At 36.8% G+C, this 22,917-nt stretch overlaps 4 protein-coding genes across 6 annotated transcripts; 2 read left to right on the forward strand and 2 right to left on the reverse strand.

The window, feature by feature from the left end:
- The first annotated feature begins 288 nt into the window (after positions 1-288).
- LOC108573270 (protein FAM166B-like) lies at positions 289-3,363 on the forward strand. The gene is made up of 5 exons (XM_017935669.1): positions 289-485; positions 2,045-2,120; positions 2,253-2,418; positions 2,550-2,795; positions 2,942-3,363. The coding sequence occupies exons 1-5, from the start codon at positions 412-414 to the stop codon at positions 3,169-3,171; spliced, it is 792 nt and encodes a 263-aa protein (XP_017791158.1). The 5' UTR covers positions 289-411; the 3' UTR covers positions 3,172-3,363.
- Positions 3,364-3,693: 330 nt separating this feature from the next.
- On the reverse strand, positions 3,694-8,962 carry LOC108573215 (mini-chromosome maintenance complex-binding protein). Its single transcript, XM_017935604.1, has 8 exons — positions 8,942-8,962; positions 5,919-6,230; positions 5,316-5,666; positions 4,881-5,206; positions 4,613-4,792; positions 4,270-4,513; positions 4,012-4,185; positions 3,694-3,923 (listed from the first exon to the last, which is right to left on the reverse strand). The coding sequence occupies exons 1-8, from the start codon at positions 8,960-8,962 to the stop codon at positions 3,732-3,734; spliced, it is 1,800 nt and encodes a 599-aa protein (XP_017791093.1). The 3' UTR covers positions 3,694-3,731.
- Positions 8,963-9,425: 463 nt separating this feature from the next.
- On the reverse strand, positions 9,426-20,389 carry LOC108573369 (serine/threonine-protein kinase OSR1-like). 3 transcript variants are annotated; one of them, XM_017935802.1, is made up of 12 exons: positions 20,093-20,389; positions 19,877-20,022; positions 16,530-16,658; positions 13,491-13,825; positions 11,986-12,098; positions 11,427-11,677; positions 11,095-11,269; positions 10,525-10,760; positions 10,331-10,445; positions 9,985-10,250; positions 9,598-9,784; positions 9,426-9,520 (listed from the first exon to the last, which is right to left on the reverse strand). In XM_017935802.1, the coding sequence occupies exons 2-12, from the start codon at positions 19,924-19,926 to the stop codon at positions 9,443-9,445; spliced, it is 1,935 nt and encodes a 644-aa protein (XP_017791291.1). In that variant the 5' UTR covers positions 19,927-20,022; positions 20,093-20,389; the 3' UTR covers positions 9,426-9,442. The 3 variants fall into 3 exon arrangements, with proteins under 3 accessions (XP_017791291.1, XP_017791292.1, XP_017791290.1); XM_017935803.1 differs by having other exon boundaries at positions 11,104-11,269; positions 19,877-20,389; XM_017935801.1 differs by having other exon boundaries at positions 19,877-20,389.
- On the forward strand, positions 15,482-22,888 carry LOC108573370. The gene is made up of 4 exons (XM_017935804.1): positions 15,482-15,587; positions 21,902-22,117; positions 22,191-22,340; positions 22,706-22,888. The coding sequence occupies exons 1-4, from the start codon at positions 15,546-15,548 to the stop codon at positions 22,871-22,873; spliced, it is 576 nt and encodes a 191-aa protein (XP_017791293.1). The 5' UTR covers positions 15,482-15,545; the 3' UTR covers positions 22,874-22,888.
- The last annotated feature ends 29 nt before the right edge of the window (positions 22,889-22,917 follow it).

Consider the following 22,917-nt stretch of genomic DNA (forward strand, 5'->3'; position numbering starts at 1 on the left):
ATTTACACACGAACGAATGAAAAATTGAGTTATGGGCTGGATTTGAAATCCCATGTTGAAGGAGGAAGACGCTTTTAATGGGACGTATAACTTTGGCGTGATGTATCTCTGGTCTGACTATATACAGTTTTATTTCACTGGCGCGCGTGCCACGCGGAACGTTCGCACGCGATTCGATTCGATTCGATTCGATTCGATTCGATTTGATACGATTCGAGTCCCGCGCGATTTTCGCATCACACACACCTGCCGCACTCTCGGTCGCGTTAACAACACTCGGCGCGGGTTCAGAAACGCGAAGTAGATTCATATTCGAGGAGCGTTCGAGAGGAAAGGAAAGAAAAGAGAAAACACGGTGGAAATGATGTGATTGTCGATGTGATACGATAAGCATTACGTTTATAAACGAAAATGGTTTTCGATTCGATTTCCGAAGAGCAGAGGAAACGGTTCTTCAGACAGAATTATGCAGCTCATTTACCTGGGTAAGATTCGATTCGTCACAGACCTCGCAACGACATTATTTTTGTAACGAATATCCGATTACGGTATCGTAATTTAAGAATCGTCCTTCTCTTTCCACCTCAGCTGAAGAAGGTGTTCGAGTTTCCACGCGTAACAACAAACAGTTGCTTTGCCATTGAATGGTATTAATTGTATTTACATTAGTCATCATCGTTAGATATTCTCTGGTAACACCGTTTATTTCTGGTTGCGTAATGTATATACATACACATCTATATGTACACACGAACGAAAGAATGTAAAATCGTTTTTAACCGAACGAAAGTAAGTAAATAGGTAGGCTCATTCGAAGAATGCCTCTTTTTGCTTTTACCATTGTTCCGCGTGCGCTGCTCTCCCTACGGTAATTAAATAACCGTAACGTTCGCTCGATTTGTACCACAGACATGGTTCTCTAGTCGCGTATAATCTCGCTGAACGTAGTTAGATATGTATATATGTACAATTACGCGCCTAATCGTTTCTCATTGAAACCGTATCATCACGCCGCGAGTTTCCTTTCCTCAAGTCTCTGGAACGGTTTAATTAAGCGCGATGCATTGTATCGATCGCGGGTAGTATCTCGCAGGTGTATCGATCGCGGGTGTACAAGAGAAGAAGAGGTAATATCCCGCAAGCAACGAAACTGGTACCGATCCTAGTACCGAGACCGTTTCTATCGTTGATGATTTGATCGCTCGCGCCACGGTTTTCCCGCTCCGTTAAACCACTAAACTGCTAAACGGTGCTTATCGTACCGTCGCGACTATGAGTTTACTTTTGCGCGCAACGATCGATCGATTCCAAGTGCGAAACTTTCGCATCATTCTATGTCTATAACTTGCACCGCGTATTTCACAAGGATGAAAAGTCGATTTAACCGAAAAAGAGAGAGAGAGAGAGAGAGAGAGAGAATTAAGCTGTTCGTTCGATCCTCTCAGGTTTAAACGGGAAACGCGAAGAAGTTATAACAATTAGAGGGGGGAACGGGAGATACGAGAATAATCTCACCTTGTTATTACGATCTATCGTACACACGTATATGTATGCGGTCGGCGGAGCCAGGCAACGATACCTTGACATTGAGCTTGCAATACCGTGCAAGATCGCACGATCGCATCGATGTGTAGACGACTGTGAGAAATGATCTCTCGCTACCGGGAGTATTCGATTGACCGGGGAGTTGTGAGAGTTGAACGGTGCGTTTAATCGGTTCGTCGCGGTTTCGTGACGATCATACACGCTTCGATTCACTGGCTCACCATTACGCTTTTCCGCTGGTGCCTGGCTCCTGTTACGGTTACATTGTACTTTAGAAAGTACCTCGGGAAAGAGAGAGAGACAGAGAAAGAGTACTTTGTTCGATCGTTCGTTCGCGACGACGAAACGGAAATCGCCTGATCGCGTAATCGTCCTTTCCCTTTCCTTCTGAAAAACGAAAAATGTAAGCAGAAAGAGAAGACGAAAGATAGACCAAACGAGAACCCTCTTCTCGACCACCAACACCAAAACACCAACGTATTACACAATTTTTTTGCAGATACACCGGCCACTGTCCTACCCTTAAGTTTCGTGTTGGAAAACGTTTCGGAGCGTGCACCCAAGAAATTATGAAGGTAAGAATGATACACGTTGATTGATTTTTGCGTTAAGGGGGAGGAATAGAAAAAATGTGAGGAGAGAACGAGAAAAGAGAGGGAAACGTAACGTTAACCAAAGCTTCCATGAGAGTGTGTTGAATCATGCAGGAATTACTTGAAAAGAAAATCCTCAAGACAGGACCTTACAGACCCAACTCCGGGAGGGATACGCGGGAAAACGGGTCGATTCTTTGCGAGAAAGACGGTAGCAAAGCTGACTGGAAAAGTGACGCGCATTTGTTCAAACCACCTCCGTATATCTTGGGATATACCGGTAAATAGATTGTGATAGTAGAGAGAGAGAGAGAGAGAAAAAAAACCGGAAACGGAGTTGGAGTTGAAATTGTAGTATCATTTTACAATACGAACGCAATCAATGATACTAGCTTAATCGTTTCGTCGTAGGATATATTCCCGGGTTTAACAGCAAGTACGGTTTGTCTTTTATGAGAGCGGTGGAAGAAGGTGCGAAAGAATGGCGCGAGAATCAAAGTAAATTGAGAGCTCGTAGAGACGTGATGCGAGCCGAAGTCGAAAGGAACAGTGACGCCTCTAGAAACCTCTTGTCCAGAGCAAGAGCCGACAATGTGGCCGTTGAAATCGATCACGATCAGGATCACGATCAGGAAAAATATCGACCAACTACCTTTCGTAAGTATCGTTCTCTTTTGATTCTTTCGACAAATGCTTTCAGAAAGGTGCATCATGCGAGAAAAATAATCCTGAACGGGGAGCAGCTCGTTTTCATCTCGGGTGACTTTTTCACATGACGATAAACAGAAACGGTATTGTTACAGATTATGAAATTTCCCCCGAAAGACCACCGATCGTAGGCTATACGGGTCATATTCCAGGCGCGAAAGGAGAAGTCGCGCTTTCGAAAAGGTACGCTCAAGCCGCGAAGAAAGGATTAGAACTGGTTCGAAAGGAACGTGAACAAAGGCTGGGTAAATTAAGGGACGTGGATACGGTACAGAGAGTTTTCGATGTAGCCCGTTACGATGAAACCGTTCTCGCGCGGGCATAATTTACGAGCCCCTCCATTTCATCCAAAACGTTCTTTAATACGCGCTCAATTAACGACAATCTTTTTTAACAAGAATCTACCAAGTAGAAATAATATTCGATTAAAGATGTAATTTACGTTCGAAATTTACCTTTAATTCCACGCTGCTGTGAATCAACTCGAAATAAAACGACCAACAGCCTTCCTTTTCATTTCCCCCTTTTTTTCTATTTTTTTCTTCTCTTCTTTTCGAGCAAATCGAAAGATTCTTGGAAATGTTTCCAATTGGAAATGTTTTCAAAAGAAAAAACTATGAAACTAAGGACAACGCTATTTCCATTTCCCAACTATCGATGAAACGTTTAGAAGCATTATCTCGTGTCTACGAAATGGAATTTAGCGAACGTGCGAGGCACGCATTCTCTGTGCAGCGAGTTAGCCAAGTAATAAACGCGTATGTTAAATGATCAAATTTTCATTTAGAAATTATTTATTAAGATGCACAAAACAAGAACATAGACTTCCATAGATATGTATAAAGGTATAATAAACGGACACAATTAACGTTACTTTCGATTCAATTAAATTTCTTTTTTCTCTGGTAATCTGTTCAATCTTTCTAGTTCCATTTGAACAGCTTGTTTCCAATATTGTCTAGTTAAAGTATTTGATCCGTACGACAAAGATAACAATCTAGCTAATACCATTAATGAGTGCAGACGATTGGCATTTTTATTTATTTCTTTCAATCGTACGAAATCATTTTGAATTTCCTGAAGGAGATGAAAACAATACGATTGCTATATACATATATACATATACACGTGTCTTATCAGTGGAATATTAAATAGTAGCAAGTACCTTTATGACGTCTTCATCGTTGAACTCGAACTTTACATCTCGCACAACTTCTAAATACTGGCGAATATTTGCCAGTCGATCTTCATCTCTTAAATACTGTTCCGCAATTCCCACTATTTCGGGATAGATATTTTTCGATTCTGAATCTATTTTCAAGACAACTTGGGTTTCACACTGAAATAAACGTATACCGTATATACATGTGTGTTATTTAATCAAATTCATGGAATTGGTTATAGTAATAGTTATCATTCATACGGGAATAAAAGATTTCGCTTCTGATAAAATTAAAACTGGAATATCCGTTTCGTAATCCATTTTATAAAATTTAAAATCGTATGTCACTTTTTGAAAATTGACCAAGTCGCAGAGCGCGTTGTAATTTTCTCGCCCAGCATAGGAAATTTCACCAGTAGTTAATCCTGTTTCGTCTATTACAAGATGAGTATTGTCGCTAAGTTGGAGCACTCCGCTGGTTAGCCTATTACACTCGTAATCTTTCCTGACCAGAAAGTGCCAAATATCTTAACTTGTACCTTTACAAGCCCTCGTATATTTTACAAATTACATTTTAGAAAATCATGATAATGTATTCACTTACTTTGGCGACAAAGTCAAATCGTTCAAGTTTTCCAAAGTAATTTCCAACAAATGACTTTTTTCAGTGAGTAGGATTATAAATTTATACAACTCCTTTGCAAATTCTTTGTATTCGACCATGGGAAAATGTGTTATGTTTAGTGGATATGTACCAAGACAAAGGTAATCTCGTCTCATATAGCTAAAAGCAAAATAATAGTTTTGTCAATGTGTTTCTTTTTTTTTCACCTTTTCCTCTATAAAACGAAAGGCAAATTAAGTATCTTTACATTGATGAAAGTAAATGACAGATCAGATAATCTGCAGCCAGATGATCCCCGAACAGAAGTTGACTTAACATTACACGAAGATCGTATCTTACTAATTCTGCTTTAGACATCATTTGCGGTAGAGTTTTTATATCCTGTTTAATTGAATGGATTATTTTTATAGCGTGTAATCGAGGAACGAGAGAAGTGGGTGGATGGTGAACGTTCATTTCGGCTTCTGTCATGGTCTCGTCGAAATCGTGAACAGTATTTAATAGAGGGTCCAAAGATATGAAACCTATTATTTCAATAATTTCATTTAGTTTTATAGCTGTTTCTTCGTATATCTGTAATTTAATGTATAAAACGGTATGTTACCAAATTTTAAAAATTTATGTACAACTTCAAGATAATTGATATTATTTGAAAAATAAACGTTAGAAACTACTTAATAACCTTCACAATGCAAGCTTTACCATCGTCTATAGGGATTGGAAAATTTAATATGTATTCCTTTGATAATGCACATTGTTTCCTTGTGTCATCTTCTGTAGTATCCATTTTTTCAGCATCCATCTGTGAAACTTTCTCTTTCTTTCTTATTGGCTCCAAATAATTCATAGTCTCACAATTGTTTTCATCTAAACCTCTTTTATGACTACTACTAGTTGCATTTCTACTAGAATAAACTGATTCTTTCTGTCTTTTTTTCACCCAATTGTTTAAACCAGGAATAGATATTACAATGCATGTGTGTCTTTCTGAACTTTTATTTTTCTCCGACTCCACTAAAATCTCTTCATGTGGCTGAGGAAGACAGAACAAAGTCGTTAGTTTTTAAAAAGAATACTTCTTTTCATATATTTCTCAATAGAAATAAAATGTTGTAGGCAGTTTTATACATGAGATAAGCTGTTCTTTATACTTCTCACACCTGGAACTACCATATATATTTTCTATAGGCCCCAGTATCATTTTAAACATCCATGTAATTTAAACATGAACAAAGCATGATACTTTAAAGGGCCATGTAAAATACAACTGTAACAGAATAATTACCAAACATTTAGCAGAGTCTGCATACATCCCACATCTGAGTTCGTGCATTCCACTTTCACTATTTTTTACTTCATATTGTTGAAAATAGTATTCAGGATTGTGCATATCTTGAATCATTCCTTTGAATCTGACTAACTGTTGATCTCGAAAATTATGAAGAGATGCATCATTCAACAAAGGAATTTCCTTTAAGACATCTAAACTTTCCAAAATTAAATTGCAATCTGAACGATTTGCGATAAAATATTCAGGAGTCCAATCGGTTATATTAAGTGGGGCTAAAACAAAGTAAATGCTGCTATTCTCCGTAGTCTTTAATTTTATTTTACGATAATTTGCAGGAAAAGAGGTTTTTAAACCGAATAAAACCGTTTACTTACGAATCATTGTAAATTCATGCATGTATCGATATTTTCAAATATAGTGTGAATTATTAATTAATATTTTAGGAACATCTGTAAAAAAAAACAACGCACATAAAAATATTAATAGAAAGAGCGCGAAAACGTTCTTAAACGAACATGATCGGAAATAATCGATCTTATTCGAACAACATCTTATGCACAAACAAAATATAACACATGTATTCGGCAATAACAGCGTTTCGACTTGGCATGTATGCAGAGCCCTCTTTACGTAGTCACCATTAAATGATAGCTAATATTACCATAGACGAAATATAGAATAGACCTATCATCACAGACGAGATACAGAACAGAACTAACACCATAGACGAGGTACAGTATACACCAAACACCTCATAAAATTTTGTGTCTACCGTTCTGAAATACCGATCGTGTAAAAAATCAGAGTTTTTGTTATGCCCTCTACATTATAAAGCGGCGAATTTAGGAATTACATACAATCCAACCATCAAAGATGGTAAAGTCAACAGATGTAAAAAATCCTTTTTTATGAAATTTACATATAAAGATACATATATATACACGTATATATATTGGATTGCGTGTGTAGAATTGTTCACGATATTTTGACAACAGTAGAACACGCACACGTGATGAATCATCTACTAATAAACGATTATGTTAATTTTTTTGTAATTTCATAGTTACGTTTACCATACGGAAATGGTAAAGGTCTTCTCAGCTCCAAAGCCCCGGATAAAAAGTCCCATAAGATGCAAGGTCTATCCTGTGCGTCGTCTCTGGTAAGAGTAAGTGCGGTGGATTGATTCTATTAGTAATAGCTGATTAGCAGCGGACGTCACAATTTCTACACCTTCCACTTCTAGACTCGAAAGTCCGCCTGAAGCCTTAAGTTTGCTTTGCCGGGCAATATTTCATATATGTATTATTCTAACCTCTTTTACTAGATATAGAAAAAAAAATTGACAATCAAGTTTATCCTTCGAAAAACCATTATTTTAATAATTTTATTGGTCTGTCACTTAATAATAATCTTCGAACAACCTCGTGATTATGACATTAAGGTGCAATAAACCTATTGAAAAGTAACGAATTACTTTATTCAAGTTTAATTATCGATTCCTTCGTAATATGTAAATTCTTCCTAATGGTTCTATAAAAGGTAAAGAGTTTTTCACTTTTTGCAAGCGTACGACGATAATACAAACGAATTTTTCTGTTTATCTTGCGAGTGTTATTTATAAAAATCTACTGTATGCTAGTGATCGATGAACGATATAGACAAAGGAATTCTACCTTATTTAAAAAAAGGTCTCACTCTTTCATTACAATAACTCTAGGCTTTATTAATGTAACCCCCCTTTTTTCTCAAGCAATAAATATTCCATTTCCGTGTACCTTTCATCGGTTAATATCCATTAATATTGCGAAAAATATTCCTTTCTCGATCTTTGCAGAAAGGATCTCTATGGAGATCGCAAAAAATCAGAATCACATTACTTTAAAACAAGCTAATTACAATAATTTATTTCGCCCTGTATAATCCACACACGTCTCATATCGTCCCTTCCTTATCGACCATAAATGTACGACTAATTCTCATTTCTCAATTTATCGTTAATGTGATTCCGATACGTGTCCATATTACAACCCTTTGCAGAATTTTATTTTTTCACATTTCTCACATCAAACAGCGCAAATACTCTTTTCTCATGCTACGATTTTATAAAACGAGAATCAGCACAAAATGTTTCATCGTTATAGTGCAAGCTACATTTTCAGCCATGTAAAATGTATCTCGTAACAGATGAAAGAAAAATGCGAGGAATCGATTAAACACCCTAATCGAACACAATAATATATCAAACATCACGAAACGCTTCTTTTTCACCACACATAAATTAACGATTAAGAAGTTTTCTGTACACGTTGACATGTATCACCTATAAACGTTGAGCCTGACCAAAAATAAAACCTCGAAGGGTTAACCATCCTTCAAAATCAGCTCTCTATGTGTATGCTCGTTCCCATAAAACCTCCCAGAAGACACGTAAATTACAATTTTTTTTCTTCCTCGTCCGCCTCTATAAAGCCGCAAAAATAATAAATCCGCTATATCGTTAATTCTATTTTTAATTAAGTACAAAACACGTTCCTTTAGTACTTGTTGCGTGTTCTACGAGTTCCTGTAGCCTGTTTGAAGCATAAGGAGAAATACGCTAAAACGATTTTTTACATTTTACAGGAGGAGAGACTGACTGCTATGTTTCTTTTTTTATCGTTTTTCTTCCATTCTTTTTCATTCACAGTTTACGACGCGTGTTTCAAAAACGTACGAACTAAAAAAGAAATCGTATCATATTATTCGTCTGGTATTTAGAAATAATAAGTAAGTCAGATGTGTTCTCTTTTAAACACCTTCGACAGAGCCTTTTTTTGCTTGAAAAGAATTCTGTCGTTCGGTAAACCTAACTTCGACGAGTGTCACTTGTCGATTGCTAATATTTACACGGGAATCAATGCCGTAATATGAGTGATATAGGTTGCGTTGAATACATGAAACTACAGTTAACGATTAGAGCAAGTGGAAACTTAAGCCAGTACGGATTTCTCGAGCTTCTGTTGCCTTATACTTACATACGTGTGCATTAAAGGCATGACGGCGTGAAACCACGATCCACGGAAATTAATTATTGGCAGAATTGCTGTAACCCTTTCGCTACAAAGGAAAATTACACCTTAGAATTCCATGAATTTTGGTCATTTCCCTCCCTATTATTATCAGCTTTCTCGATAAATCTATGTATGTATTCTATGGTAGCAAGAGGGTTCGGTTAGAACGATTCTTTGGGTTCCTCAGACAACCTGTTCGCTTTCAAGCAGTCCAACTGCGACTGATTCCTATTTGTATAATACCTAAGCCCTGTATTACTATTTTTGATACTTTGTCACATTTGTTTTTTTTAGAATTCTGAGGAATTGGAAGTAGCAAAAACCGCGAGAAGATAATGTTACGAACTTTTTTCGTTTGCTTTTAAATTGTCTGAACTTTTGGTACTTCCCATTCTCTAAACCGACGTTTAAGAACAACGGTATCCTGAGATTTCAGAACACGCTGACTGTGCGTATGTGTGTCCTTTAATCGGTGATGGAGATCTGAGCAAATCCTATTAACGCTTTGTCGTCTGGCACTTCGTTGGCTGCGTGACCAGAATTCTGAAAAAATTGCAGGTTGCAAATAATCTCTGAATCAATCGTTTTATAGGTTATGATCGTATTTATTGAAAATTTACCAGTGAAAATGTGACTGTCCGTAACTGGCCGGCACTATCTATTAATTTTTGCAAGTTTGCAGCTATAACAACTATATCCTTGCCATCTACCAAGCCTGCACCGACTAATTCCGCCGCAATACCTTCGGCTGAATCCACACCAACAGCGAATTCGAATCTGATATCGTTAAGCTCTCGTTTCTGGTTTCTAAAATTACGAAAAAGCATTTTTATAATTTAAAATTCACACCAGCAAAAAAACTATTTTACAATACACAAGGTTAGGTCAGGAACGTACTGGGACTTGTCTTCGAGGGTGAAATGTGTTTCAGGACGTCTGGAATGATGAAAATCATCGTAAAAGGAAGCTGGAAGTTATTTTCAATGACAAAAAAATGTTTTAAGTACCGTAATCGTAGCACCAAATTTATAGGAACATTTTGCACGGTGGATGGCACGACAATGTGACTTCGTGCCGATTTTACTTGTCCGTAGAATTCGTCTTCTGGCTCCTCCTCGGTGCTAGATGCATTCTCTATCGTATTCACGGGCAAAGCCTCTTTGCCCTCATCGCCACTGGATGCACTACTATCCTCCTCCTCTGAGGACCATACCCATTCCCCTGTGACTGTTCTATGCAGACGACCCGACGTACCAGGTTGTCTCTTCGAGGCCTGGAATAATTTCCAGAATAATAAAACAAATATATCAAATATTAAAAAATTATTATGCTAAAATAACAATTAAATTGTACCTTCTGTACTCGGGTTTCAAGACTAGGACCACAAGCCACTAAAGTTTGTTGTAAGTATTTTTTATCCTTCGCTTTCTTGAAGAATGGATGCTTCAGTAGTTCTGTTGCTGTTGGTCTGAAACATAACCCTCCATTTAATATTTTAATTTCTATTTCTTAATTAAATTTATAGAAAGTTTTCCAGTGAAGTTTACCTTTTTGTTGGGTCTTTTTGCAAACAATCAACGATCATTTTTCGGAATGTCTTGCCATAAGCTTTGTATTGATCTTTGTCATCTGCGGCAGTATCCAAAGTAGGTGGATCATTTTGTAGTGTTAACATGAGCACCTTCATTGGTGGGTACTTGTGATAGGGGGCTGTGCCACTGGCCATTTCAATGGCTGTGATGCCAAGCGACCAAATATCCGCCTTGAAGTCGTAGCCATGGTCCTGCAAAATTATTCACATATCATAATTGATTTTACAACAAAGTCGCCAGACTGGAATGCCAATAGCGAGATTAAATCATGCTCTGTTTGATCAAATGTAACATGCTCTTTGTCTCAATAATTCATAAATTAAAAGACAAATACAATTATTATGCAATTCACATGCTGAGTTAACTAAATGTGTAATAAACGACTCAAAAATAGCATGTTAAGGAACAGAAAATTGGCTTCTAAGCTTGAATTGAAATAAACAAAATTTCAGAACCTATTGAACGAATAAAAGACAAACATATGGGCACAAAAAACGCAGGCTAAGAAGTTGTAATGTTACTTTCCTCTCTCACCTGCTCCATGACCTCAGGCGCCATCCAGCAAGGTGTGCCCACAAACGTGTGCCTGACTTTTTGTCTGCTTAGATCTCGACCTGTTGCCAGCCAGGCACTGACACCAAAGTCAGCTATCTGCACTGTGCCATCTTCTCCTAGTAGGATATTACCGGCTTTTATGTCCCTAATATTATTCTGTTATTAAAATTTGTCTATATATACAAGAAAATCGAGTACATTTACTTTGCACTTCATCAGAAAAACTTAACAACCCTTTTTCTATCATACATTAACATTTCTTTAGGCAGTTTCATGAATTTAACAACAAATTGCTAAGATACCTGTGTATTTGTCCATTACTGTGAAAATACTCCAGTCCTTTGAGCACTTCTCTCAAGACTGTTGCTATTGTAGCTTCATCGAATACTCCATGCTTGCAATTTGTGGTTCTGGTTTTGTGTTTGATGATATCTAGCAGGGATCCACCCTCTAGCAGCCTGAGGACGAGCCAGAGTTCCTCTTTCACCACAAATGATGTGTAATACGTAACCACGTTCTCGTGATTGCAGGAGGACATTGCCTGAATTTCTTTCTGTTCAAAAAAAGAAACATATTTTCTTAATAAAAATTGCTTGTTGAACAATCAAAAAGCTTTGAATAGAGTCTTTATGTTATATTGAGATTGTGATCAATTAAAATAATGACTATTTAATGCTATCTTATCAAAGAGTGTCTTCGATTGTTGTGCAAATGCAGTGAGACCGATTTCCAGCGAACAGGCGATAATTGCGATAATATAAATAGGGTCCATCAATCAGGGTTTCGCTCCATAGTTCAACGCGCGTTATCGGATAATTTTTATAATCGTTCCTCGATGATATTTAAGAGGAAGTCGCTTACCAGAAGCTCGTCCATGCTTGTATTCCATTTTTCCAGGTTTATTCTCTTGATCGCACATTTCTCTTGTCGTGGAATGCAAAACGCTGCGTGTACTACAGCAGTCGCACCAACACCTATCAATTAAATTTAAAAAATATTAACAGTCCTCTGAATTATTTTTTCGTAAGTTACATAAAAATTCTAGACCAGTTAGAAAATTATTTTTCCGGACTTTTATGAACTTTATTGAATACTTGAATGTTTAATCGAGTTCAAAATTGTAAAATATTACAATTTTAATGGGATAAACATTTTTCTGACACGAATCGAACCTTTGAATGATTATGACGTATTGTACGTCACCACCATGTCACATGCCGCTATTATGACGTACGAACACTGACGCAGCATGTAGTTTTGAATTACTTTGCTTCTCCACCAATTTTTAATTAAAAAATTCTTCAAAGAAAAGAATGATTCTAAATAATTCATAAAACAGTTAAACAAATTAAATTTTTCGAACTCTTTAAAGAACGAAATTTCTTGTACAAATATTTTCTTATGAATGAAACGACAAACTTTTTACAAGTACGATATGTTAAAATTTCATGAGTATTGGTATCTACAAATATCTAATCTATGGTCAAACCTATTTTGTCAAATATTTCGATCCCATACTTCGGTTTCCCATATATTACTCCAAAACGTTATATAAAAATTTTAAAGATAGGTTCATCATCATCAATCATTTCCTACCTCCAGAAAATTAAAAGTAAAATTTTAATGAAGGTATAATTATCTATGTAATCAATGATAAAAATTATTTTCTGAATAATTTAAATGTATCATCTTCCATAAATATTTCCAAACGAACAGTCTACTAAATTATACAAAAATCTTAAAGTGACTGATAATTTTCTGTTTTAAGAAAACTTTAATTATCCATTTTACAAACCATGTATTATTTCCTTACCCTTACATTTTCTATTTTTCTAAGCAAACTAACATAACCTATTGTATTCAATCTTCGACACGATTTCCCTGCTTCTAACTTTCCAAGAATTTGTAAAATCGTCCGGAATAAACGTTCACGCTAATTCTATATGCGGCAAGAATCGGTAGATCCGTTTCTCAAGAAAATTAACTAGGTTAGGACGTATCGGACACCGGTATACGTGCGGCCATGGGAGCGAGCAAGACATTGAGCACGTTCCGTAAGTGCGAGAGAGACAACCACATAAACGCGGACGGGGATAATGCGGCAATTCGATCTCCGTCACTCTCAATCGCGAACTAATCGACGCCTCGATATGGTCCACCTCTCGATCTCGATATTTTATGTAACGTTCCGTTACCTAGTCGAGCCGATCTCGTTCTATGTAACGTCAAGAAGCAGAAGCAGCTATTCACAGGGACCGGGTAAGCATGCTCGACGAATAAACTTTTCATGGGAGTTTCATACAAACTTCATGGAAGTTTTTGTCGTTATGGAGTACGAGAGAAACGAAGAAGGGACGTTTACTCACCAATAACCTCTTTGAGCTCGTAGTCATCCTTGGTGTTGGGCCAGCCCTGCACGACCGTGGTGGAGCTCGAGGACGCCATTTTGTTCGCCAGTGCCGTGCCTAAGCGCGCGTGCTTGCTGGTCCCTCGAGCGCCCCGTGCGAGAAATAACACGCTGCTTTTTGAGCGTGTGCCGTTGTTAGTTTTTGACTCACGTGGACCGCGCGGATTGACGTCTGCGCGGTTATGGTCGTTTGTCGCAGGTGCGTCCGCGTTCTTTGGAGGAGTCGGGGCGCGGAATGACTTCTGCCGAAATATCCCCGGGGAACAAGAGGGCAGGACGTCCGGAGAAATTTTCCTACGCAATTAATCAAACTTTCGAAAATTCTTGTATGAATGAGACTTAACGACATCCTTTTTTTTTGTTAGTTTTATAAAAATTTTAAATTATAGAAGATTGAATCTGAATTTTTTAAACAATTAATAAATTTCGTATTTACAGCGTAAATACGTACGTAATTCGAAATAAAGCTTGAGATCGGACTAGCTTGCGTTAAGGCGGAATCGCACAGACAATTCTTGACGATGTATTTATTATGTGTCAATTACAGGTAATCTTGTCAAAATAAATGCATCGACAAGGCGTCGATATAACTTACGAAAGCCTCAATCTGATTCATTAAGTCGATTGGTTTTTCTTCGAGAAACCAACGAGTCGCGCAATAAATTCTAATTCGGGGCAATATGTCACTTTTTCATTTGTAATGCTGTAAACTCACCATACGCATTTTGAAACAATTTTCAAAAATCTTTCTCTTCACATTATAGATGAAAATCGTGTATTAGAAACAAGATACAGTCTAATACCCTACAAAACGCACCCTAAATCGCATAGAAAATGGAGGGAAATTTAAGCGCCACTTTCGCTCCGCGTGGGCAGTACTGCGTTAAGGGGGCAGTTCAATATCTCGAAATTTATTTCTTCTCTTTCTTAATCATGCAGAATAATTATTTACCGTTGTAGTTGAATTTAGTAGTTTTTCATAAAAGCCATAACGGTATTAATTGTCCTACGTACATTACATTATGCAAATGAACAAAAATTGCTTTCCTTTAAAAGGTATGACATAACGAACAGAATTTGATTTAATACTTTACTAGAACAGAACTCTGAAATGATACCCAATTTTCGAACCAAGTTACAGAGCTGCCACCTTAATCAAAATATTTAAGTATATAATCTCTTTGATCCTCTTTGTACATTTCTGTCCCGGGGGTTTACTCACGTAAATTTCCAGTAGTCAGGGATTACGATTTATCCGTCATAAGCAGTGCAGTCTGGTGCGCGGCATTCGCTGCCACTGTCGGATAACAGTTGGAAATATTTTTTTCGGCTGCCGGAGAGAACGAGTGTGTGTGTTACGTGATACGTGACCGCGATATTAAGGTTAATCCCGGTCCGTCTGTCCAAGTTGAATATCCCACCATAAACTCCGTGGACGGCACACGCTCGCCGCGATTAGTAATTGAAGTGCTTTCATCGTTTGTTCGCGCGTATATTGAGAAACGCGTCAAAGCGAGATGGAGAAAGGCGATTGAGGGAGTCGACGAAAAGAGCGGGAAAGGGGGACAGGGATACCAATAGTGACGGAGTCGAAGACAAAGACGAGAAAAGGACGGAGAATCGGAGAGTTTGCGCATTTCCATGAAGAGGAAAGAGAGAAGAAAATGTGTAAATAAAAAAGAAATAATCGTAGGACAAATTGGTGGGAAAAGGAAAACATGACTAATCATCGGTGATAGTATCGAATATGCATTGTACGAGTTATCGATACGTGTCGATAAAAAAATTCAATTAAATTGTCGAGATGTATTGAATTTCAATATTTGTACAGGGATCTATGGCGATGACCTTTACTTTTCAAATGACAGATGATATAATAGACGTTCAAATCCTATGCATGATATAAAAGAGTTAGACAAAAGTAGATAGAATAGTTATTCGGTTCGCGGCTTCTAGCAAAGGTGGTTTTTGAGGAAATAAATAAATAAAGAATTCGTTGAAACATTAATTCACCATGCGAGAAAGATTTATCGCAGTGGCAGGATATGTTGGGCTGGTAAGCATTTACAAAAATGTCCTTATTATTCAAAATCTAATTTCAAATTTTATTAAAAATTTTGAAGACTTGAATTAAAAAATTTCATTTCAAAAATATAAACGTTCCAGTAAATTTAACGCAAAAAAAATCGTTACAATCATAACGTAGACGTTAAAACGCGAAATAATAAATTGGACTGCAAAATGTTTGCGCATATTGAACACGCAACTGTATCCTCCACTTATATAGCACGCTGTCAGCTTTTAAACACGTTAATTATTATCATGGACGTACCACTACGTCATTAAGAAAACTAACGTTGTTTACCATTGAACTATTAGTATGTCTCCATTTGCATCTTGTCTTCATCGTTGTGATTCGCAATAACTTCTTTAAGAAGATGTTAAAACGCCCGTGTTAATTTGCAATGCAAATCGAGATTAAATATAGCGTTTCCACGACTAAATTTATCGCTCCGCGTACAACTTTAACAAGCAAGCGAACAATTATCGTGATTAGCGGAAAACAATTCAAATAATCGCTATGTGAAAACGAAATGAAAATTACTTTCGAGGTTAACGCGCAAAAACCTCGTAAGAAAATCGCAAGAAACTCCTAAAACGGTCTGTAATTTACCACAATTTACTTTACCTAAATTATACTTGTCAATTGGAGCAAGAATAATTTCGATTTTGTTTAAGTTGCAATTTTCCACAAAAATATCATTTTTAATAAATACTATGGATATTGAAAATCAATCTCTCGATAAGGAAAAGTCGTCACGTGATCACGTGTAGCCATCCATCATTATTGATCGAATAGCCGTCAATTATTTTGAATTTTACGCGGCATGATTCGAAACAAATATTTTAAATTGACAATTGAAACGAATTGTGCAGTGACGACGCTCGAAGAAATTCTGATTTACATATACAAAACAAGAACAATAGCGGTACTCACCTATTCCTGCCGAGTACTAAAGTCGTCAAGAACCTGTTGTCTTGGAACTTCAATCGTTCCTCCTCCGTAGATATAGGCGCCGCGGCGCCAAGCGTGCCGGTCTTACGTTGCCTCATGCTGCCCGCAATTCTGTGCACAAAGAAACCTGGATGTTAAACCAGTTGCATGCTGCAGGCGTCGCGCATCAAGCCATGCACAATTGATATCATCCACGAGTAAATACAAGTTGGTTAATTAACAATTAAGGTGACACTTTTTTTAATTAGGTATTAGAATGAGAATGAAAAATTATGAACGTGTAATGAAACGAAGTATAATGAATTGGTTTCTAACCTAACGCTGATTTCAATTTTTAATTTTTTATTCATAACTTTTTTTGCACAAAGAATAATAATTTATGTATTATTAAATATTCTCCCATTATTATTGTTGGGGTTTTATTTCAATGCTTCTGAAGTTTTTGTTCACTTAATTTAATGTTAAATTTTCAGTTTTGTGTTGCTTAATTTTAATGCATTGAATGTATAAAGTGTGCAATGCTTTTCCGGCCAACATATTATTTGCATTCATCCAGAACACTGCCTGAGGTCCCTGGGTTATCAGCGTGTGGAATATTTCTAAATTGGCGGTCAGTCGATTGTCACCTAAATACCTAAATGGAATAATTGGAGCTGGATTGGCCTTACTGGCTATTTTTAGCCAGCATCAAGGGGTAGCCCCTATCATGCTACCTAAAAATAATCTGATAGCGAATGGACCTTTAGGTGTTTTTAGTCTGTAGCTCTGTTCACTTCTAAGAAATTTTTTTCTTTGCTTCTTGCAATAATTATTTCAAACCAAAGTCTAAAGTTTTTTTCTTTTCAAGAATAGAAGAATTCAAACACAGTAAATTGAAAATATGTAAAAAAAAAAAGAACTATAATAAGGCAATTGTATGTAGTTTGAATAATTTAAAAAAATAATTTTCATCTTCTGAATGGCAATTAGGTTTTTGTACGCGTCATTCGCGGTCTGCTAACAGGTTTAAATCCGTCCTCGCGAAAATGTCTTGCCAGCATGATCTAATTGTCTCTTTAAACACACAGAACTCATGTGCATTCCTCCTTTATATAGTTATATATAAGCACCCTGTGTTCAGTAAAATGGAAACTTTTATCATACTGACAAAATTTGTCACCAAATCGTTAATCAAATTTCTTACATATTCTATGGCTGCTAAATTAAGCTTCAAATATTTTCGAACAGCAAACACTTATCGAAAAGGAATTTTTCATGTTAGCAAAATTTATCCTGTGCAAATTATATTACATGTCAGTTCTGACAAGTGTGAATTGAAAGTTGATTGAAAATGATGTACATGTGAATGAAACAGAGTAGAGAAAGGAAAACTCCCGAAGATCAAAAGCGAGATGAACGTAGACGGAGTGTCACGCCGATTATAAGCTTGAATTAAAGTCTCTGTTCTGTTAAGGAAATTAAACTTTTAACCCAAATATGAGGCTCGTGCAACAACTTCTACCACAGACAAGCTTTGAAACAGTTCCATCATAGGAAAACCCAAAGAACAGGGCACAGAATACACTTCAAAAAATGTACCACCATATTTCAACAATTATTTAAACATTTTAAACACCATGATTTACTGCTGTTAGCCTAATGAGATCAATTCATAATTTCTAGTCTTCAAATGTGAAAGAACAACTCTCTAATGCAATTGTCCAAGTCATAATAGCTGGTGCAATGAAGGAAAAATATACATTCCAGTCTTGTAAGAGTGAAAAACAGAATGATTAGACCACTTGCTGGCGCATGTCTGCCAATGTGGAGCAAATAACGTATTGAAACGACGGTAAACACATCACGTAAACTTTTGATGGGATTCTTGGCGCATCCTTGCCACCCTAGAACAAAGAATTTAATTGATTTCCTAAACTAACAAGTCTAATAGCCTCTTTTCTGCTAATCGTTCCCATTTACAAGCCGCGTCCCGTCCACAATTTTCGTGTTCTGAATTGCGAGTCTGAACGCAAAGCCTTGCTTCTACAATTTCTCAACATTCAACAAGTAAAATTGCACAGTTTGTCAATTTAATAATGGCCATTATTTAATTTTGGATACATGCACCATGGAAAAATTAATTTTTACTTGTATTCAATTTTAAAGAAGAACTTTTAATTGATCACAAGTTGATGACATTTATTATTATTTCTTTTTTAAATATTTAACTCTGATGAGATCAAATCAATTATGCAAATGAGGCCAATACGTTTTATAGAGTTCAAGAGAGAGAAGTATCTAGGGCGGTCGTTCACGAGGAATGCCCGTCGAAAGACTGAAAAAAGGTCAACACTTGTCGAGCCCTGTTCTCAATATTATCAAACGGAGCACCTGTTTATGTTTGGTTTTTTCTTTGACATCAGTTACGTGAACGCTCATTCTGCCACATTTCGTTCTATAATTGATGGACCTTCTGTGTTTACTGATGAATTTCAATTCTTGGAAAGCGAGGAAATGGGAAATTGAAAGATCATGACTGATCGAGTCACGTGAATTTATTGAAATGACTTTGCTTCGAGAGCGAGTTAAGTGGTGTGTATGTTTGAACAAACAATTTGATGACTTCGAATTGTCCTTATTCATTTTCTCATCATGTTCTGTGCACTTAATTTCTGATAGATCTCTTTGAAACGCGTAATTAAAATTTTAATATCATTATTAGGGAAATGAAAGGTATTTTTCTGAAGAAATTGAGGATTTTGAGTGGCAAATTACTGAAGTTTTGCCTAACAGAGCTCATCAATGGAACCTTTGCTCGGCCGGTTGAGGGTCAATTGGTTATTAACTCAGACAGCAGTAACGGCTATTAAACCGTTTCATTGTCATGAAAATTGGCGTAAAAAAAAGCGAGGGAATCACGTTCTAGCGTGAATCACTTTCAGAAATCAGAATATTAGAATTCTGAATGATAGTTCAGGCATTGATCTCGCCCATCATAGAGCTTCTTAAATATTCCTCTCCAATTTAAATGAATTCTCTGAATTCTGATGTAATGTTCCTCACAAAACCCGCTTCGCAGAATCTCAACACTCATTTGCAAATCCTAATTTACTCCAATCAGTCTAAAATGTATATTTCTCACCAGTGAACATTTGCAGCCTCTCTGAAATCTCAGTGCAACAATTTCCAAGTATACTACTTTGCCATTTTCTCTGAAAAACAGTGGAGCAAAGCAGAATTTTAAGTAAAAACCTTTACCAATTACATTGTCATCATTGACCATTTGACAAGCAGTCATCACTCAGGGTAACGCTTTATCACAGTCTATCTCTTATCTGCTTATCTCTCACCTGCCGGACGTTGACTTCACGGATCCATTCGCGTACAGGTCGGCTGCCATATCAATCGCGCTGGTCCGCTTGCATCTCTCCCCACTTGCACACGTTTCTTCCAGAAGAAGCTGTCGATTCAACCGGTCTGGCTATTCACTCGTTGTCTGTCGATGTTCAGAGAAAGAAACCAATTCACTGACTCATTCTCACCCAATCCCAAAGCACAATTGTCACCTTGGTCACAACCATCATGTCGACTTATTCAATAATAAGAAATTCTTCTTCTTTCTTATATTTCTTTTAATATTTCTTCACTATACGTGCAGTTTGATTTGATCGAACACGAAATTTCGTTGGACACCGTTGGACTCGTAAGAACGTCACTGCTGGCAGAAACGCAGTCGGATCATCCTGAGTTCGTCGTCGACTGAACTATGTCAGACGGGGGCACTGTCAATTGGATAACTACCTACCACACAGCGACGTGCCACCGCATGGAGAATACGCTTGATAGCGGGCCGAGCTGACGACCTCCCCCTGGCCTCCCCTCCTAAAAGTGTTAATTCGTTTTTAATTTCGTCTGTTCTTACAACGCGCCTGTAGGGCCATTTCTTGACCCCTTGGAGGACTATAACAATTTTCAAATGACATATTAGTTATTTATAAATAACTTTCACAAGAAAAAAAAAGAAGAAATGTATTAGAGTTTTCACTAAATTGAAGAATTTTTTCTGGAAGAATAATTTTTTAAATTCCTTATAATTTTGGTGAAAAAAATTTTTCCTTTTTTCTTCAATTTTTGAATATCAAAATAATCTTGAAATATTTTAAAAATTTCTGTGAATGGAATTTTCAGTGAAATGGAGGATTTTTTTATTTGAATTTTTGACTACAGTGGCGTAGTATTTAAAAGTGTAGGTATTTTAGAGTATGAAAGTTACCTTAAGGTCCCTGTAGGTTATTAATCACGTTTCCAAATTCTCTCTCTGTTTTCGTTAGTCAAATATTATTCCACGGTCAATATAGAAGGCAGAGCTACGGCGATCGGCACGGGGAAGACTAATTTATATTGTACGACGCGAAGCACGTCAGCTCAATCACGATCGACCTTGCTGACCGGTTCGTACACTGTTTTTCGCGGGAGTATCATCGTCTTCAGAGATTCGTCAATATATTATACGCCGATTTCTGACATCACCGTTCAATTGACGGTCACGAGACCGCGTTTGATTAATCTACCTCAAAACTCATTGAACCAATAGAACATTCAATTTCTAACAAACTTCTTCTAAAAAAAGCAAAAATATTCTTAACCCTCTGTAATGCCATGTGATTTGGAAGTTACGCATCCATTTATCTACAGAGTGGCCCGTAAGTGGCTTTACCATTTAAAAATTGAATAACTTTTGTTCTGTTACATCAAACAAATTTTATTCAATTTTTTAATTAAGCGATATTTTATAAATCTCATTTTATTTGTTCATTGTTATGCTATTGCATCATTATCAGTCAATTCTTTTATAATAATTATTCATTCTTGCTTCTCTCATCAAAAATGTGAAACTGTAGTCAATAGTACTGTTTCTTCTAACGAACGAAAAAAAATCAGGTTACTGAGGGTTAAGAAACATTTCTTTTCTAGAAAAGAGGTTGAAGACGACAATACCATGAGTTTTGTGTTGCGTCATCGTTAAAATTCAAGTATCGACGGAGGTCTCAGCCAGCGTTAGAGACCCATCAAACTTGATAAAGCATAAATCGCATGCAGAGGGTTCTGCCAAGTGGGAATGGAAGTGGATTGAATCGGTCGTTTAATAATGTAACTGACAAAACGGCAGAACGATCGTCGATTATTGATAGCTCGCTCTGATCCACTCATATGATGCATAAATCCTCTTATCACATTTATAACTTCACTCTTTCATCGTATAATCCAATAATTCTTTGTAAAAAAAAAAAAAAAAGAAAAAAAAAGAAATACTCATAATTATAGCATAAAGTGTCAAATTACCTCTTTATAATTATTCTCTTTATGATTTATAGCTTGCAACCTTAGCGGTCTTGGGTCAGGAGTCCTATGAACTCTGCAAAAAGTGCAACAGAAGCAACCTTGGCACGCAGGACCCCAGGATCTTTTACAATCCTCATCTACGAGCGCTTCCAACACGAGACGTCTCCTATCTACCTGAAGATTACATCGAGGAGCATGAACAAGACCAACAACGATCTCTTAATCGAGACAATAGAAATTTATTGCCTGTCAGTCGCGCTACATCCGACAAAGAGAAACAAACGGAAAAATGAAGTCTAATGAATGATCTGTACTTTGTAGGAGTACCGTAGCCTATGCAAAATTGTAACGAAAAAAGTACGCCTAGATGATACCGAGTACGAATATCAACCGCCACATTACCACGAGGTCTATTGTAAAAACTACTCTTTGATAGAGAACCTACAACACACTATAAATCGACCCAAGCAGGTAGATTCAAAATAAATACGCCTTTTAGTGATTTTCATGAAATTACCTGCGACATAGAATGGAAGCTTTCTTTGTCTGAACTGCTATAATTGGTGACTTAGGTGTTCTTCGTTTAAATAAAAAATGTGGAATCTGGATAAAAAAAAATAGTAATCAAATTAATGCTATTCATTCATGTATTGTATGCTAATGTAATAGTAATATTCATGTAACTTAATTAATTAGAAGCGCAAAGATTTAATTGAAGTAGTAGGTAGTTTAATATATTTTATATTTGTATGATATGAGTATAAAGTTAATAACATACCTCTCACTAAATGATCATTTTTGCCTCTATTGTCACAGTAAATGTATGATTCTTTCAGGAATGCGTGCAACCCGGTTTTCACTGTGTGCAAAGAAGCAAAACTTTGTTCTTCGTAAGGCGGCGATGGGACAGCGAGTGTTGGGAACCTTTCGTCAAGGAAATTGCCAGCGGCTGTGATTGCATGTGGCCAGTGTCTGCCCTCGGAGATATAACTGATCATTATTAATTTCCATTTAAATGAGACCACAGGTGGAGATCACAGGATTTAAT

The sequence above is a fragment of the Habropoda laboriosa genome, unplaced genomic scaffold (genome assembly GCF_001263275.1).
Source record: "Habropoda laboriosa isolate 0110345459 unplaced genomic scaffold, ASM126327v1 scaffold134, whole genome shotgun sequence".
In the NCBI taxonomy this organism is placed as follows: Eukaryota; Metazoa; Arthropoda; class Insecta; order Hymenoptera; family Apidae; genus Habropoda; species Habropoda laboriosa.

Excerpts from the sequence above, each read along its gene's own strand:
- LOC108573270 (XM_017935669.1), top strand. The coding sequence starts at position 412 with ATGGTTTTCGATTCGATTTCCGAAGAGCAGAGGAAACGGTTCTTCAGA. Across the intron at positions 486-2,044 it reads TATGCAGCTCATTTACCTGG|ATACACCGGCCACTGTCCTA; the intron begins GTAAGATTCGAT and ends ATTTTTTTGCAG. Across the intron at positions 2,419-2,549 it reads GTATATCTTGGGATATACCG|GATATATTCCCGGGTTTAAC; the intron begins GTAAATAGATTG and ends GTTTCGTCGTAG.
- LOC108573370 (XM_017935804.1), top strand. The coding sequence starts at position 15,546 with ATGCGAGAAAGATTTATCGCAGTGGCAGGATATGTTGGGCTG. Across the intron at positions 15,588-21,901 it reads TGGCAGGATATGTTGGGCTG|CTTGCAACCTTAGCGGTCTT; the intron begins GTAAGCATTTAC and ends TATGATTTATAG. Across the intron at positions 22,118-22,190 it reads ACAATAGAAATTTATTGCCT|GAGTACCGTAGCCTATGCAA; the intron begins GTCAGTCGCGCT and ends TGTACTTTGTAG.
- LOC108573369 (XM_017935802.1), bottom strand. The coding sequence starts at position 19,926 with ATGGCAGCCGACCTGTACGCGAATGGATCCGTGAAGTCAACGTCCGGC. Across the intron at positions 12,099-13,490 it reads CGAGCTCAAAGAGGTTATTG|GTGTTGGTGCGACTGCTGTA; the intron begins GTGAGTAAACGT and ends TTTAATTGATAG. Across the intron at positions 11,678-11,985 it reads CAAGCATGGACGAGCTTCTG|AAAGAAATTCAGGCAATGTC; the intron begins GTAAGCGACTTC and ends TTTTTTGAACAG.
- LOC108573215 (XM_017935604.1), bottom strand. The coding sequence starts at position 8,962 with ATGCCTTTAATGCACACGTAT. Across the intron at positions 5,207-5,315 it reads GTAAAGCTTGCATTGTGAAG|ATATACGAAGAAACAGCTAT; the intron begins GTTATTAAGTAG and ends ATTAAATTACAG. Across the intron at positions 4,186-4,269 it reads AAGCGAAATCTTTTATTCCC|TGTGAAACCCAAGTTGTCTT; the intron begins GTATGAATGATA and ends CGTTTATTTCAG.